We start from the raw sequence: 16,908 nt of genomic DNA on the forward strand, positions 1-16,908 counted from the left end.
GAAAATAAAAGTGAGAAAGTAAATGTATTTGTAGCATTATTGCTTTTTGCATTCCTCAACGAGGAGAGCAATCCCCATTGTATGGATCAATCACCTTAACTTAAAAATTATTTTTTAATTGTCAAGAAAGTGCTATTTTATTTTATTTTATTTAAGCTCCATTTATTTTGAAGTAAAATGTTTTTTGTCAGAAATTTTTTTTTTTAACAAAGTCTTGCAAATTTTTTTGGCATTTGGCTCTTACAAAAAATAAGCGACGGTAAAAAACAACCAACAACCTTCAACGGTGGCTTGGCAGAGGTCTAGCAAGATCCGACAATTTGAGAATGAGAAGCTCAAATATAAAAAATGGTTTTAAATTTTAAAAAAGGGAGATTATTTTGCGAAAATTAGATAAGTTTTTTTTTAGTCAAATTGAAAATATTTTTAGTTTGAATATTATTTTTCATCATACCAAACACAGAAAAATATAAAAACTATTTTTTAAAAATTATTTTACGCCGAAATAAACAGAGCTTTAATATTTAATGGGCTGAGTCATATGTAAGCGATAAAGGTGAATGAAAAGGAGTTTCCGATGTTACAATGGCAAAATTAGAAAACAGATTTATACGTCGAGTCGTCAAGGGATCCCATCACTCAAGATTTATACGTCAAGGCCCAACAGCCACATAGAAAAAAGTTCAAAGTAGGATAGAATGGTATTGAAAATGTGTATATATATACAAGTAATGCTAAATATCATTTTCATGTCCCTTTTGTGTCATTCTCATTGGATCAAAATTCAATAGTAATCTATCACAAATCTAATAATGATTTTAAAGCTAACACAATTCTAACATTACTATATATATTAGACAGCCACATTCATGTTGGAGGCCATAACTTTCTATAAGAGGTTTATATTGTTGCACATGCAAGGAAGATAACACTTATCATTGAGGAGAAATCAAAATCAAACTTGCATTTTCAGTATTCAGAATATGATAAAATAACACAGTATGGTCCCGAAGTTAACCCGCCAAAAGTAAATATCAACCCTGCATCCTCATACGTATATACCCAAATGCATATCATCACGGAATCACCTTAAATTCTCAGCAGTCTTCCTCCCCACCTTATGGTGCCTGCACTATGCTTTACATAAAAGAACCCTCTGTCCATTAAACAATAGATTTTCTACAAACCCAATTCTCATGGATCTAGCCGCCGATGCTTAAACAAAGAGAGCCTCTTATTAGCTAGAGCAACCTGTTCAATACCACAGAACAACTAAGGAACTGTATACATAAACTACATGGGCAGAGATAATGAAGCATCCACAAAACGGCCATGTAAGATAGGTTCAAGGGAGAACTGGTCCAACCTGGCAGTTGAAATGTCAACTAAGAAGCTCATTTTCAGGCTTAGTCGAGCTTGACATTAGAATACAGGAGGGTGTCCCTTGTGATGGGCATATTGACAAGGAAATATACCTGCAGAGAACAAAGACAAAACAAGAAAAGATGAAATGATAATCTTGTCAATCAATTATAAATGCTATCTACTTAACACCATTTGAGTTGAAAACATGTAGTCTATCTTATTGTCTAACTATCTACTATAACACTCCTATTGCAGCATCCAAGACTGGTTTTCTTTACAACAAGAGCCAGAGGATCAATGAGACATTCATTTAAAATGCAACTAACTTTTTCATTAGTATACAGTTAATTTTTTTTTCTTGTTCCCTCAAAATTAGAAACATTAAAGAATAACTTAACCATAAAGAGATATAAAGATTAAGACATCTGGGTTAGTAGCAAAATATGTCCTTGCGCAAGTGTGTGCATGCATACACACAGAGTGCTCTAACTTTTAACCAGCATTGATTTCCAAATTAACTTGAATAAAACATGGTGCTGGGCCATTAATAATATCAAATCTTACCCCCAAGAGAGTTGAAATGAGAAGAATAATTCCGGTGAGCCATGCAAGTATCCGTCTAACCAACAACACTTCTAGAACAGTCACATTATAGGAGTCTTTTGTTTCCACCAACCAGCGCGCTGACGGCTGAGAAGTAAACATTGTATTCAACATTTTGCCCGACTGTGCAGGAGGTGAACCATAAAAGAAGATGACTCCAACAATTTGACCTGCCATGTTATTAAGTGCCACTTATTTAAATGATAAATGAAAAAATAAAAATTTCAACCAATTTGAATTACAAAAAAGTAATCACTAATCAAAATCTAAAACATGGCAGATAGTTTCCCAGAAAATATTGGCTACAATCTTCCCAAGAAACAGGAATAGTTACTTCAAAAGAGATTAGCTTGTATGAAATTTGTGTTTGCATTCACAAGTTAGTTTCCAACCCCACCCATCCATATCAATAAAACACCAAGGTTATAGTAAAAACAAAACAAGAAAGCCTAGCACTGTCACAGTATGTGAAGCCTATAAGGTGAATTGGGAGTCTTATTAAATTAAATTGGCACCACCTCAATGAATTAATAAATCATCTTCGCATGGGAAGGTCAGAAAGCTAAAGTTTAAGATTAACTAATAATTTCAAATAACCAAGATAATTGACCTTTGTATGCTTCTTGGAATGAGTCAAACATCTTGGACAACGTAGCAAGTAATAGACCCATTCCATGCTTAGAAAAACCATCAGATCCATATTGCTCTTCCAAAGCCTGTTCAGATGTGAAATAAAAAAGAAAATGATGAAGAAGCTAAAATCAATTAATAATAGCATAACTAGTAGGCAATTTTTGACATGACCCACGAACCCAACACAAAATTAGCAGGCTAGATTTTAGTTTAATAAAATTCAGGTCAAACCGAGGCGACCCGATTAGACATGATTAATAAATGAGTCAATTTCGGGTCAACTCGCTTAATCCGGCTTATGTTTATGTTTTCTCAAGTGATGCTTATGTTTCTTTTTTTTTGACAAATGAGTGTGTATTTTTCCATGAGATATCATCATCACATGCTTCTCAAGCACTGAAACGATAGGCCTCTCACATCTGTGTCTAAGTCTCCAAACTTATATCCATGTTGGCAATTACATTTATGTTGAGCTCGCAAGAGGACGATGAACGAGCTTAAATCTTTTTCTTTAATACTCTTTATTTTTGGACAACTGCTTATATTTCTCTTTTGGTCTTAAGCTTTCATGATTTTATTGTTCTTTTTTCTTCTTTTAAGTATGCGTCTTCTCTTGTATACTTCTTGTGTACTTGGGAGCGCCTTACGCTTTTAACAATATTTCGATTACTTCTAGCTACTCGAACTCATATAACAACTAAGATATACAATAACAAACACTTATCAGCAGCAACTTAGATGGCATGGCATAACATCTATTTAAAATTTTGAAACAAAAAGAGGGGTCGGGAAGAGGGCGGGGGGATATGCCACCTTAATGCCATCAAAACAGCCTGTTATCAACTCAGCTGGACTTTGGGTACTTTGCACCAAATCTTCATGCAACTCGACTGCCCTTCTAAAATTGCGAATGAGAGAGAGAAGACTCGCAGTAAACTCCCTGTCTGCTTTCTGAAAACAAATGGAATTTATTTTTCTCAATAATTGAGAGAAATGTAGTTATTAAAGAAAATAGCATCCTATACACATCTATCAATCATAAAATTGATGCACATACATAGAAAGAACATGATAAAAATTATAAAATCCTGAGTGAACCTTTGACATATGAAGATTCACAATGGAACCATCTGCCAACGGGATGGTTAACTCTCCATCTAATGGCTCCAAGGAATTAGCAACATAAGATCCACCCATCCAAGAAGCCTAAACAGAATGTAAAAGAGAAACCTAAGTTTTCAGATATGAAATCAAATGAAACAGAAGCATGAAAGAGATGATCAGCATAAAATGGAATATAAAATGAAGATAAGATCAGTCATGACTCACAAATTCACCAATTTCTTTGTGGGTATAATCTGCCAAGGGTTCATCCAGAGAAAACACGGAGACTATACTTTCATCTGTGTCAACTCATAAAAGTGATATGTGATGATTCAGATACGAAAAATTGTCATATTCTTACAATAACTACACCAATCATAAATGTCAACAAAAGATCAGGTACCTGGAAGTTGAATGTCAGCAGCTTTCTCTGAACCAAAAGAAACCTTTCTCCTAAAAGCACTGCTGAACTTGGCATTATCTGAGTTGACCACAAGCTCAGGATCTGCACATATAAAAACATCCATCTAACAACTAGGCAAACAAAATTATAATAATATGATAATAAACTGAGAGTTACAGTCGTCAAAAATGCATTTCGAAATCAAAAGCAGAGACCTGTTCCTCGGACTTCTAGCATAAAAACAGCATGGGGCCTATCAAATGGATTAGGCATGAGGACCTCATTTAACTGCAAAAGACAAACAATGTTATGAGCTGAACCTTCCAACACCAAAGACACAAAGGAACTCAAGAATTCTATTGTGCTTCAGCTAAATATTATTTCAATAACCTTAGATGAACCAGAGGCTGAAAGTGTTGGAGGTGGTGCAAAACCAAGCAAGACTGATATGGCAGCTCCGACTTCCGAAAGCAACATTGAATCAGGCTGTGAAGTGAAAAAATTGGTATAGATGGTGAGAAGATCATATAGTGAGGCGATAGGAGTATGAACAGCCCTTGTCTAAATCTTCCCCGACTATGCATTCTACCTACTGAGTGTGACTAATTCATATGGTAAGAACACATATTTCCCAGCATCCATAAAATTCCATTATTATTATGAAAATATTTTATTAGCAATAAGGTGACAAACTACTATTTTTTTTGGATGAATGAATTTATATGAACACGGAACCAAGGATTACACCACATTCCAGCAACCAAGCTGGAACAACAGATGCTTTACAAAACCATCTAACATCAAACTAGCTAAAACAAACTACTTTTTATTGTATTTCAAAACTTAATCGATAGTTTTTCATATCTTTAACTTGTATCCCTGCCAAAAACCCAGGGTCTTTTCAGATTAAAATATAAAATTATTATTTTCAACTGTGTTTGCTACTAAAAGTTTTTTCACAGTAGCAGAACAATTATAAATAATGAATCTATCACCACAAGTTAACTGGAAAGCCATTGATGCCTAAAAATTATCCCATGGACACTGCTAAAATAAAACTAAGTTCAAATTTCGACTATCCCAGTTTGATTCTAAATTCCATGTCTATACCAAAATTAATAATTAATATACTTCCAGACCCTGCGATACACAAGCAGTTCAAATTCTTCAAAGTAAGATTCAAATTGACATTTCTTATTGCCAATTTCTACAGCTTCTCAGCAACCGAACAAAGAGCAATTGATAAAGCTAAAAGTTCAAAACAATGTCCAAAAACAACAACAACTATTGGTCTACATGAATTAGGGAAGAATAAATAGATTAAAAAATTAATAACAAGGAATTACCGCAACGACATCGTTAGATGATCTAGTGCGAAGAAATTGACGGGTTGAGCTATCGATGAAGAAAACAGAACCAGTATCTTGAGCCTGGATCAAAACCAACCAAATCGAACCATAGAATTATCAGATCCACAGCCATATCTGGAAATATACATACATATATTTAGGTGCATATTAGAGAGAGAGAGTACAAACCCTAACTTGCAAGAAGAGAAGAGAGGAGAGGAAAAGCAGGTAGACAATGATGCGAATGTGAGAATCCATTGTTGAGAGAGAGAGAGAGAGAGAGACTCAGAGAGTATGATCTGGTGGTTCTGGGAGGACGAAGAGGAGGAAGTTTCGTTACGGCTTGAGGCGAGCAAGGGACGTCGTTTACGTACGAACCGACGTCGTTTGTTTTAGCTTTTCTTTTCGTTTTTTGGTAAGGAAATTTGGAGTGGGCAATGGGTATCCAAACACTCAAATTTTCAGCCCATTGAATTAGGGCCTCTTTGGTGGTGTAATGTAATTCGAAAGGCTCTGTCGGTGTTGTGTATAGCATATAGTCCACTTGAACCAAACCATAATAACGTAAACAATAATTAGTATGATTTTTTTTTTTTTTTTTTGAGCAAAAAAGGTTAAGCTAGAGAGATCAAAGATCAATTATAACTATTCTATTTGGGCATGACCATAGTAGTACCTATCCACTAGAAGTCGCACAGGAGGGCCTACATAGTGGGAACCGCATGCGCTCCTTCAAGTTCAATTGAGTCATAGCTTGATCCAGCCTTACCAGGACATTAATAGGAATTCAAGATGGCTAATATTAATCAAGTATATGTGGGAATTCTTTATTGCTTAGATTCGAACCCACGCCCTAGTACATGCCTTGACCACTTTGAAATTTTCTTGGCTCATTGAACCACCACTCTTGATAGTAAACAATAATTAGTATGAGGTTACGAAAATGTATAAACAGTGGTATTTTATTTATAATGAATAAATAAATTAAAAGAGTAGCTTACAACAAGCACAATTTTTAATTTAATTCATCATATATATATATATTACCTGTGTTTTTATAATTGACAGAAGCTTCTCATCATGTAGATATCACTGGGAAACACGTCATTTATAGTAAATTAATTATGCACAACATATGATATGCAGTAAAGGCGGATTAATTGACAAGCATTAGCCAATTAAAAGTGAACGACAATCCACTGAATCTATCTTTTTTGCATTATTTATGTCCTTTCATCAAGAAATTAACTTCTTCTTACCTCAGCAAGCCCTTGATTTCAATTCCAAAACTTTCTTGTAAATGGTCTCCTCCACTACATGAGCTACCTAATCATTCAAGTAGTTTTAGAATATATATATGGTGCACTAGCTAGCTAAGGAACCCAAATTGGCTTGGTGAGTAAGTATGATGATTCAGACTAAATTAATAGTGGCCCGGCCCCCTTAATTTGTTCTATTGATTTATTTTTTAAGGGCAATTTTGATCAAGCAACTTCAGCAGGAAGGGCATTTTGGAGATATTTTGTCCAAAGAAGTATTGTGTAGATGGAAAGGGTCGGGTGACACTTCTTAAATTTTGGAGGAATTAGAGGAATGTAAGTTTGGAGGGTTAAGAGTAGTTTTCTCTAGTCTATTGAATAATCAAATCCATTGTTAGTCTAAATTGCATTTAGACCCAGCTACATAACATGTCATTAGTTGATGGGTGACAAGGAATTACCATCATTAAGCAAATTAAAGCTTTCTTCAGCTGTGTCAATCATGGTTGATGTTTGAATTGGACATTTTGCGTCCTTTTTGCTCCCAGCCATCCAGTCACGGCATGTAAATGTAAGCAAACTATATGATGCATGTCTTATGCATTACACACGTAAGCTGCAGGGTGACAAGCATTTCTACCATATCTGTTCTATATATATATTAAAAAAGAATAATGTTTTAAGTGTCTGAGATATATTTCAGATGTCATAGTTCACCAATAATCTAAGCCATGAATTATGCATGCGATCTGCATGAAAGGACTTCTTTGCCTTTGCTTTTCGATTTCTTCTTCCTTTTTCTCCTTGCTTTGTACACATTGACTACTCAAAGTCCTTGCTATAGCATGAATATTTCAAGGGCGTTAAAGCAGGTAGGTATTGGTAAGGCAAATTATGCAAAAAGCAAAAAAGCCATTTATGATATTCCTTCCATCTTTTTATCTACTTATCCCTAATTGACTTGTAGGTGGCCCAGACAACTCGTAACTAAACCTTTTTTTTTTTTTCCTAATTGTATAAATAAAAGGTTACAAGGAAAACTAAACATTGTTTAATCGAATTTTATAGTTTATATAGCTTCAATAAATCGTAGTACTTTGTCATTAATTATGTGGCTTATAAACAATGGCAATACATAGATATGATCATGGCGACTAATTGATATGATCCATTGATCATGGACCTGCCATCAACTGCTATTCTTATATATATTGGTCCTCACGGAAAAGCAAATGTAGCAATTTGTGTTTGTATGTTGGATTCAAGTCCTATTTAGATATTGGTATAAAACTATATATATAAATCATTCATAACTTGTTCTATTTAATTAAACGAGTCAGACTATCTTCCTTTAAACCTTAACCCGCTAATTTCGTATATAAGTTCAAGATTATATAAGTTAACCTTAACTCGACTCATTTAATTAAACGGCGGGTTAGACCTCTCAATCATAATCGATCCGCTAATTTCATATTAAATTCATGTCAAATTCGAATTCGCATACTGTGTCAAAAATTGAGACATGAGAATGAAAATTACAAAAAAAAAAAAAAAAAACCTTTGGCTTCACCCCCTGACACCTCTAAATGGGAACTGGAAGAACAGAAGAAATCAAGAAGACTCCCTTTGATGGTTTGAGCGGTGTGTGAAAAGCTTTACGTGGGTGGAAATGCTTTATCTCTGATCATGCACACACACATTAATCATCCTTTTTCTCGAATTCAAAAAAGGGTCACCCTGGCACGTCACTCTCGCCCACAAACAAAAAGGCACGCATGAAATATTATATTTGACAAAGTTTCTTCATTAGCTTATTATCAACCACAGAAGCAATTATCAGAAAGGCATCGATCGACCCCAAATATCACACTCACCTTTATTAATCCATTGCGCATGCATTTACTTCTTTCTTCTTTCAAGCAAGTGAATTGCAATTGATCAATCAAGAGAATGTAAATCTTCACAATAACAATGTTTATTGGGGTGTAAAGAATTAATTGTATTAATATTTCTGATGTCTTTTTCTGGTAGCATAAAAATAAGATGGGATTTGAAGGCAGAATTTGTACAGAAAAATAATTTTAAAAATCGATTTTTTTTAATGGGTATGATCATTATTGATCACCAAGGAACATAAAACTTTTGCTGGAATCAAATATTATAAAGTTTAGTTAAAAAAGAGGCATATCTTACAATTAAAGTTAAAGGTCCTACGTAAAGGAGAATGTACTAGCTACAATTCATGTTTTTATTAGTTACTGATGATTTGAGGTTTTTGTCTTGTCCTTAATGAGTTTTAGTATGGGAATTTAATTAAGTTAACTTATAATGAATGACGGAAACAAGATTTGAATTTAGGACTTTTGTTCTCATACTATCTTAAATATTCACTTATTCTAAACGTTTAACGAGTGAATTTAATTATTTAATTATGCTTACTTTTTCTGAAGAAAAAAATAATAATTTCTTAGAAAATATTTTTCGACATTTGTCTCGTATGGAAATTGAGCGAGGGTGGAAAACGGTTTGCGACTTTCGGCAACCTCCAACGGAGGTCCAGCGAACTCCAACTATGGTCCGACGGTGATTTGACTTTTTGAAAATGAGAAATTCAAACTCGACAAATGATTTATGAAATTTAAAAACAAAAACAATTTTCCGAAACTAAAGAAGTGGTTTTTGGTGATTATTATTTTCAATTCCACTAAATACGAAAAACATTTTTCAAAAAATATTTTACACTGAAAAGAGCGTAAATTGAAACTAGAAGTGAGAGCTTTTCTTCCTAAAGAAATTTGGCATGAGAAGAATACATATTAGGCCAAAAAGGAAAGAAGTAAAGAAACATATATGTTCTTTCGTTACCCAATATATATATATATATATATATATATATATAGCTCTTGGCTTCTTTCTCTAGCAGGTTTTTAAAGCATGTGGGGATCCATGCACAAGATCATGGAGACAAAGCACTAGATTTTCACAGGCGGGAAGAACAGTAATTGGGGACATGATGCTTCACTTTCTCTGTGTTCTTTAATTTTAATTTTGATAATTTAAAAATTCAAAAAAAAAAGAAAGAAAAAGAAAAAAGGCTTGCAGACACCGCACCAACTGTAATTTTCCAAGGCCTCTTCAAGTCAAAAAAAGGGAAATTTCTTGCGCAAGCAGCCAAGCAAGAAAAAGTGGCCCTTCTCGTCATATCATTCAACCACTCGTGCTTTACATTTTCCGGATTCCTTTGCCTGGCCTACATGACCAGGCTGCCCATGTTGAATGGTTGTTTTGGATTTAACAATATGACCATACTAACCTTTGTACAACAAGATTGAAAACCATATCTTATTTTTAATCTTTAAATTAACTAACCTCCTACAATACTAAAGTTAGAGCTAAGCAATGCATATATAATCCATACTTTGGGGTGGAAAACTTATTAAAATGGCAAAGTTTTTCTCTAATTCAGTCTATTAAATTGAATTCCTTAGAACATGCATTGCTAATAGAATATCAATTAAGCTTAAGCTTTTAGAATACGCAGCGAGGGAGAATGTTAGAATATTAATTAATTAAATGATTGAAATTAATTAACCATCTTATTAGCTTAAGCTTTTGAGGCAAGTAGTAATTTAATACATGCAATTTTTACATGTGTTTTAATATGATTAATTTAATAGACTGTGTTGAAAAAATTTCCTTATACCCAAATTGAAAAAGGAAAAAAACTTCATCCAATTTAAAATAGACTTATAAGCACTATGCTCATGGCTTACAACTAGATTTTTACCAATAAACCAATTGACATGTGCATTTTATTCAAGTACTCAATTATACTGTAGCAAATTTAGAGCTTATGCTTGAGTTCATTGTCATGCCTTGAAATATCGGGTTAATTCTGAGCTGTTTGAGGTCCACCAAACTTAGACCCATTATGCCGTAAATCGAAAAAAATAATAAAAAAAAAACGCTAGTCATGTCGTTTTGACTATATGTAATTCTTTGATATGGATAAGTTTATGTTGGTAGATTTAGCGTGGAAGCAAATAATATATTTTTGGTCCTCACGATTTTGGACTGGACGCCTAGACAAAATATGCCTTCTTGACTACACTATACACATAAGAGTATGATATCAGAGTTATCATATATGGATCGATTAATCATTAAGGGTAGTGATTCAGTAGCATGATCAAAGCAATTCTCATATAGTTCCAAGCAAATAAGTGTTATACGGCTATTATTGTCAAATTCAAATAAAGTAGCCATTAACTCTGGTTGTCCTCTCTTGCCTACGGGCTTGAGAGAACGCCTGTGGACTTTACCGTCTTTAGGCCCCTTCGATCATTAGTTCCCATTAAACAGATCTTATTATGATCATGTTCAATTACAGTACCTATTTCTACATTTTTTTGAAAAAAAAAAAAAATCGATTCCCTACCAAATTCAACAGAATAGTAATTGTTACGTAAGGATATGGGTGAAATTTTACTAATAAGAAAATCAAGGGGCAATAACGATATTTTTGATCCAATCTCCGGTATTATATAAGTTGATAGCTAGCGTGCTCCATACAAAGTGTGCCTTTAACTTCAGACTTCATTTCCATCCCCACTATAATACACAACTTTTTTTGACTCTTTATTTGTTCTTCTTTCCTTCCTACACTTGGTGTTGCAACTGTTTCATGGATATTGATTTCCTGTGGTTCACTGGGGGGTGGTTTCCGGTCCTTAATCAATGGCAGCAGCAGCAGCAGCTAGCAAGGCACTCTGTGAAAGCTCAACAAAATCACTAGTTCTATTGCTATTTCTAGTGCTTCTCTTGCTTGTTACTCTCTTTGATCTTCGTCCCACAGACCTTTCAAACACACCCAAATCTGATCACCACTCCTCCTCGGCCAGACGGCTCCTTCTGCATCCTCCTTCAACTCAACAATCGGCCATGGAATTGCATCCAAAGCAGAGTAATAATTCTGGGAACCGACGATATGAGGCTGCTGCCCATGAGGTTCCTAGCGGTCCCAATCCCATATCCAACAAGTAAGCACCGATCAGAAAAACAAACTGTCGTAGAAATTAAAGCAACATCGGCATCGGGAAAAAAAAATGTGTTTGTCCTTTTCATCTCACCTTTGATTTCCTTGTTCAGTCTGGAATGTACAGTAAGCACACTCTGATTTTCTTTTTCTTTTTAATTTCTGAGCTATTTTCTTATTTCTTTTTGTATCTTAATTAGCAAAATGGATGTTAACTACATGCCTAGATGACATGCATGGTGCTTGATCGAGTATATGATATATTTGTCGGTTCCGAAATCTTCTTCTTCTTCTTCTTCTTCTTCTTCTTCTTTTTCCGAAAATCCCTGAAAAGGAGGAATCCCACTTGTGTTTTCGATCTGTTTAAATGACATATGCTAAGAAAAGAAGAAGTTTGAAGTAAAGTTTGAGGGAAGGTACTTAAAGATGCAAAGGTAGTACGCATGGTGAAAACATTAGATCTGTGATTCTGGTACAAGGTGAAAAACTTTGTTTTCATTCTGAAGTAAAATTTTAGTAGGCCATGGCTTTCTGCATGTGTTGTCCAGCACGTAGACCCACAAATCTGACACCAAAAAAAGTCATGAAATATATATGATTTGATAATAATTATCATTTTAGCCCGTTATGCATTGAAGCACTTATATCAATTCATATATATAGAATAAGATAGGTATGATGATAACCTTGTCCGATTGTTACTTGGTGCTTTTGCCAATTCATATATCATATATGCTTCTGTTGAGTCAAACTGATTTTAGTTGCAGCGGGAGGAACATAAATTTTAGGGAGGACTATTGTGACTTTTCCATCAAGTAGCAAGTTCATTCTATTTTTTATATTCAATTTTTTTTTTTTAATTTATTTTAATTTTAATTTTTTTAAGTACGTCAGTAAAGAAATTACAACAAAAGGCTAGGCAACCCAACAATAAGCTCCAAAATAACCGCATCAATGTAAGTAAATAAAAATTTAAAAGGAATGCATCAAATAAATTACGTGGCTAAGTTGGGTTCAACTATTTAATAATTATGATTAACAAAGAAAGAGACGAGACCTCATACTCTAGCTATTGGATAAACTTTAGAAATGATTTTTGAGAGCCTCGGTCGGAGAGTCAATCGGATGTTGTTCAGCCGAATGTTACATCACGTTTCTTATTCGAACGGCATGTTAATTACAACTTCAATTCTTTTTCTATATAAACTAAATAAGGATACTTTAGGCGCAATTTGTGTTGTATTTTCATAAGTTTTAACAAGAGACTCCTTTAAGATTGAGTTTTTTCTTATTTTTCTCCAATTTCTTGATTCTTTTTGGTTTTGAGAAAAGTTGTGAATCTCGTATTTGTTTGGTTTTGTGATCCACTGCACCCACGATGCATCAAAACGACGTGGAATCTTCCATCGATATGCATTAGGATTACGCTTCTCAATAATATCTCAACTCTTCCTTATATATGAATTCCCCTTAGTCAATACAACCCACACAATCTTATTCTTCAAATTCCACATAACGCCACTTCTTGTCAGCACTTGCCTTGTATTTGGCAACACAATCTTGCAAGTTCTTAACATTAGCCTTACGAACTTCCAGAGTATGAGTAATACGATCTTTAGCCTTAGCATTCACCCTCTTCAAATTAGGAACATGTGCTAAATTCAATGGTGCGCGAGGATTATTTCATAAACAATAAAGAATGGACTAAAATTGGTCCTCCGATTTGAAGGCCAATTGTAGGCAAACTCAACTTGAAAGACCTTTTGATTCCCATGACTTGAGATGATCACCCACTAAACTCCTTAGCAACCTCCCAAAGATGGATTTACCACTTTTGTTTGCTCATCGGTTTGAGGATGTATGATAAGTACTAAAAAATCAAGTTTTGTGTTGGGCAATCTCCGCCAGTATCTCCCAAAATGGCTAAGGAACTAAGTGTTGGGATTTAACTATGGACAATGACAATCCATGAAGATAGTAGACCTCCCAAAAATAAAATTGTGCCACATGTACTGCATCTAAAGTCAGCTTCTTGCAAACAATAAAGTGTGTCATCTTATAAACCCGATCAACCATGCACAACAGAGATAAAATCGTTACTTTGTTATGTTTTCAATAACCCCAATACAAAACTCATGCTCATGTTATAGTCACGGTTGATCTGGAACTAAAAGTGGCATGTACGAATCAGCATTTGTAGTCGTACCCTTGGACACTTTGCAAATCCGGCATCTCTCCACAAACTTCACTATCTCCTTCTGCCAATAAAATTTGTATCCACTAACTTTAGAGTCTTGTCACACCCCATGTGCCTTAATTATGCAATTATTGAGTAATCTTCAATCCCATATATACTGGAAAATGATCATTTCCATTTCAAATTCCTTCAATTTCCTCCAGTTAGCGCATTTAGAAGGCGAAATTGTCCTAATTTTTTTGAAGTTAAAATTTTTGGACAACACTACCCTTCTACATGCACTAACTAAATGAAATAGAAAATATTTGAAATGGAGAAGATCATTTTTCATATATATTACCCTCCGGAATACGCAATTTATTTCTTTTGAAAGAAACATGTCATGTAAAAGAAAGTCATCTTGACAACTTGCTGCCACGTCACTCACAATTAGATCAAAATATGGGGGCAGTAGATAAAGATTCTTTAAAATTGATATAATAAAAACCATGATTATTGCCATGTTTAAAGTGCATCACATAAGTACGTACCATTTACCTTTTTGTATATTATCATACCCTCTAATACCATTTGTTAGAGAGATAAATATACCTTCTTAATTTTGGATTAAACCTACTTAATCCAAGGATTTATATACCTATTGAGATTTGGCCTTGAAAATGTTACATTAACCATTCATTCTTCTAATTACTATCTAATGTATAACTTAACCACTCACATTTAGGCTTGCATACTCAAATAATATAGTCAACTCATTACCCTTAACTATCATGACAGCAACCTCTCTCAAAAAAAAAAAAAAAAAAAAAACTATCATGACAACACCGACACTTGTGCACTCTATCAATTTAGTCAGTTCACTATAAAGATTTGGCAAAATAGTGACACATGGAAGGCGACATTTTAAGCCCAGAAAACGTTTTTATTTAATTAGGGATGTTTAAATAGTGACATTTTGTAAATGTCCTTAAACATAGTGACTGACTGGAATAAAAATTAGAGACATTTGAACAATAAAATTTTTGCTCACACATCACCTTTTCAAAAGGTTGTGAAAATATTACGAATTAGAATCCTCTCCATTTTATTTGAACTAGAGAATATCTAGTTAATTATAGTGAAGATATATTTTTATCCTCTCAAAAAGTGAAAAGATAAAAATACTCCCTATCAGAAATATGGAAGGTTGAGTCAATCCAAAAGACTCAGGACTCGATAGAGTCTGCTATAATTTATAAGTGGGGGTCATGGCAATAAGGAGGGCATAAAAGCAAGGACACAAAAAAATAACCCACCTTAAATAATTAAGGCCCCTTTAATTAGGAATGGTTTGGGATTCAATCTTCAGGAAATTATATTAATTTGAGGGCACTGTAAATTCGTGTTCGCATGTTGAATTTGAGCCATATTTCCTAATCTAACCTACTTAATTAAATAGATCAAACTTTTCAACTTTAATTTCTTTCGATTCACAAAGGGTGAACTGTAGCATGCCAAAAGCTACAAATTTTTTTTTCCCCCTCTTTTTGTAAGTAAAAGCTACAATTAAATTTGCATAATGTTGGTCACTAGCTAGGATAGACTTGAGCTAGAACCGACATTAAACCAGCAATCTACTGATTTGAAACCGAGTTATAGCTGCAGCTAGCATATGAATTTACTCAAAGACATGTGAAATAAATGTGAGAGTTATTCACTGGTTGAACCTTTTAAGTAAACCATTTACTCCTTTGCCTTTCCAGCATGCATGTGCATGCAGTACTGGTCGGTTGGCTTGGCTTTTAATTTTTCAATTTAATGTTTTCCCCTACCCTCGTACGTTATTTTCCTCCTCTTCATTTGCTTTCTCTTTTTTCTTTTTCTTTTTTGGATGATAAAATTAGATGCTAGCTAGGTAGAATTGTTGACTATATCATTACGTTTACTCACAAAAAGAAAAAAGACTTATTATAATATCATTACTTTCAGTTTTAGAAGCCATGCCGCCCATTAATGAGATTACAAATGTCAGAAAATTATTTTAGTAGAAAAAAGAAAACAAAACCATGGCAGTTGACATAGAAAACCAGACATGGAAATGATTTTATTCATGATGCATGGTAGAGACATTATAGGTCTATCTATATGCTTGCCACGTGAAGCAACTGGCTATAGAAATGCTTGACATTTGATCTATAAGCATCTTTAACCCGGAACGTTTTGATCAACATTGCTTAACTTCTCTTAAAACCTAAATAGAAGAAAGAATGGCCAACACCTATGAACAAGCATTGATTAGTCGCAGCAGATGAAAAGGTCAATATTTGTAGTTTCTGCACTCTAGTGTCCACCACCAAATCCAGCTCCACCACCAGCACCAAAGCCACCACCACCCCCAAAGCCACCACCTCCACCAAATCCACCTCCTCCGCCGCCACCACCACCTCCGCCACCACCAAGTCCACCACCAACACCTCCACTTGCTCCAAGCCCTCCTCCAGTGCCTGCACCACCACCAACACCTCCACCACTGCCAAAGCCGCCTCCACCACCTACACCTCCTCCAACTCCACCAGCTGCACCAATGCCACCTGCACCTCAGCTCCACCACCACCACCAAGTCCACCTCCGCCGCCTAGACCCCCACCACCACCAACTCCACCAATGCCTCCACCAGCACCACCGCCAGCACCACCACCTACACCCCCACCACCACCGAGTCCACCTCCAACACCTACACCCCCACCACCACCGAGTCCACCTCCAACACCTACACCCCCACCACCACCAGCTCCTCCACCAACGCCTCCACCAACACCACCACCGAGTCCACCTCCACCACCTAGACCCCCACCACCACCAACTCCTCCACCAGCACCACCACCGAGTCCACCTCCACCACCTAGACCCCCACCACCACCAGCTCCTCCACCAGCACCACCACCGAGTCCACCTCCTCCACCTAGACCCCCACCACCACC

The 16,908-nt window shown here is 35.2% G+C and overlaps 3 protein-coding genes across 4 annotated transcripts in view; 1 reads left to right on the forward strand and 2 right to left on the reverse strand.

The window, feature by feature from the left end:
* Positions 1-921: 921 nt before the first annotated feature.
* LOC132179909 (uncharacterized) lies at positions 922-5,839 on the reverse strand. 2 transcript variants are annotated; one of them, XM_059592712.1, is made up of 12 exons: positions 5,653-5,839; positions 5,455-5,538; positions 4,499-4,594; positions 4,324-4,396; positions 4,109-4,210; positions 3,931-4,004; positions 3,700-3,807; positions 3,415-3,552; positions 2,579-2,684; positions 1,930-2,138; positions 1,367-1,475; positions 922-1,251 (listed from the first exon to the last, which is right to left on the reverse strand). In XM_059592712.1, the coding sequence occupies exons 1-11, from the start codon at positions 5,713-5,715 to the stop codon at positions 1,407-1,409; spliced, it is 1,122 nt and encodes a 373-aa protein (XP_059448695.1). In that variant the 5' UTR covers positions 5,716-5,839; the 3' UTR covers positions 922-1,251; positions 1,367-1,406. The 2 variants fall into 2 exon arrangements, with proteins under 2 accessions (XP_059448695.1, XP_059448694.1); XM_059592711.1 differs by having other exon boundaries at positions 5,647-5,839.
* Positions 5,840-11,453: 5,614 nt separating this feature from the next.
* On the forward strand, positions 11,454-11,759 carry LOC132178360 (CLAVATA3/ESR (CLE)-related protein 44-like). The gene has a single exon (XM_059590804.1). It carries the CDS (start codon positions 11,454-11,456, stop codon positions 11,757-11,759), a length of 306 nt encoding a protein of 101 aa, XP_059446787.1.
* A 1,486-nt stretch (positions 11,760-13,245) lies between these two features.
* Positions 13,246-16,908, reverse strand: part of LOC132178361 (glycine-rich cell wall structural protein-like) — a 4,495-nt gene continuing 832 nt past the window's right edge. Inside the window, exons 2-4 of the mRNA XM_059590805.1 lie at positions 16,486-16,889; positions 16,206-16,431; positions 13,246-13,406 (exon numbers count right to left, since the gene is read on the reverse strand). Of these exons, the coding sequence (XP_059446788.1) occupies positions 13,246-13,406; positions 16,206-16,431; positions 16,486-16,889 (791 nt within the window). The remainder of the gene's footprint in view (positions 13,407-16,205; positions 16,432-16,485; positions 16,890-16,908) is intronic.

Source organism: Corylus avellana, chromosome ca4, assembly GCF_901000735.1.
Source record: "Corylus avellana chromosome ca4, CavTom2PMs-1.0".
Classification (NCBI taxonomy): domain Eukaryota; kingdom Viridiplantae; phylum Streptophyta; class Magnoliopsida; order Fagales; family Betulaceae; genus Corylus; species Corylus avellana.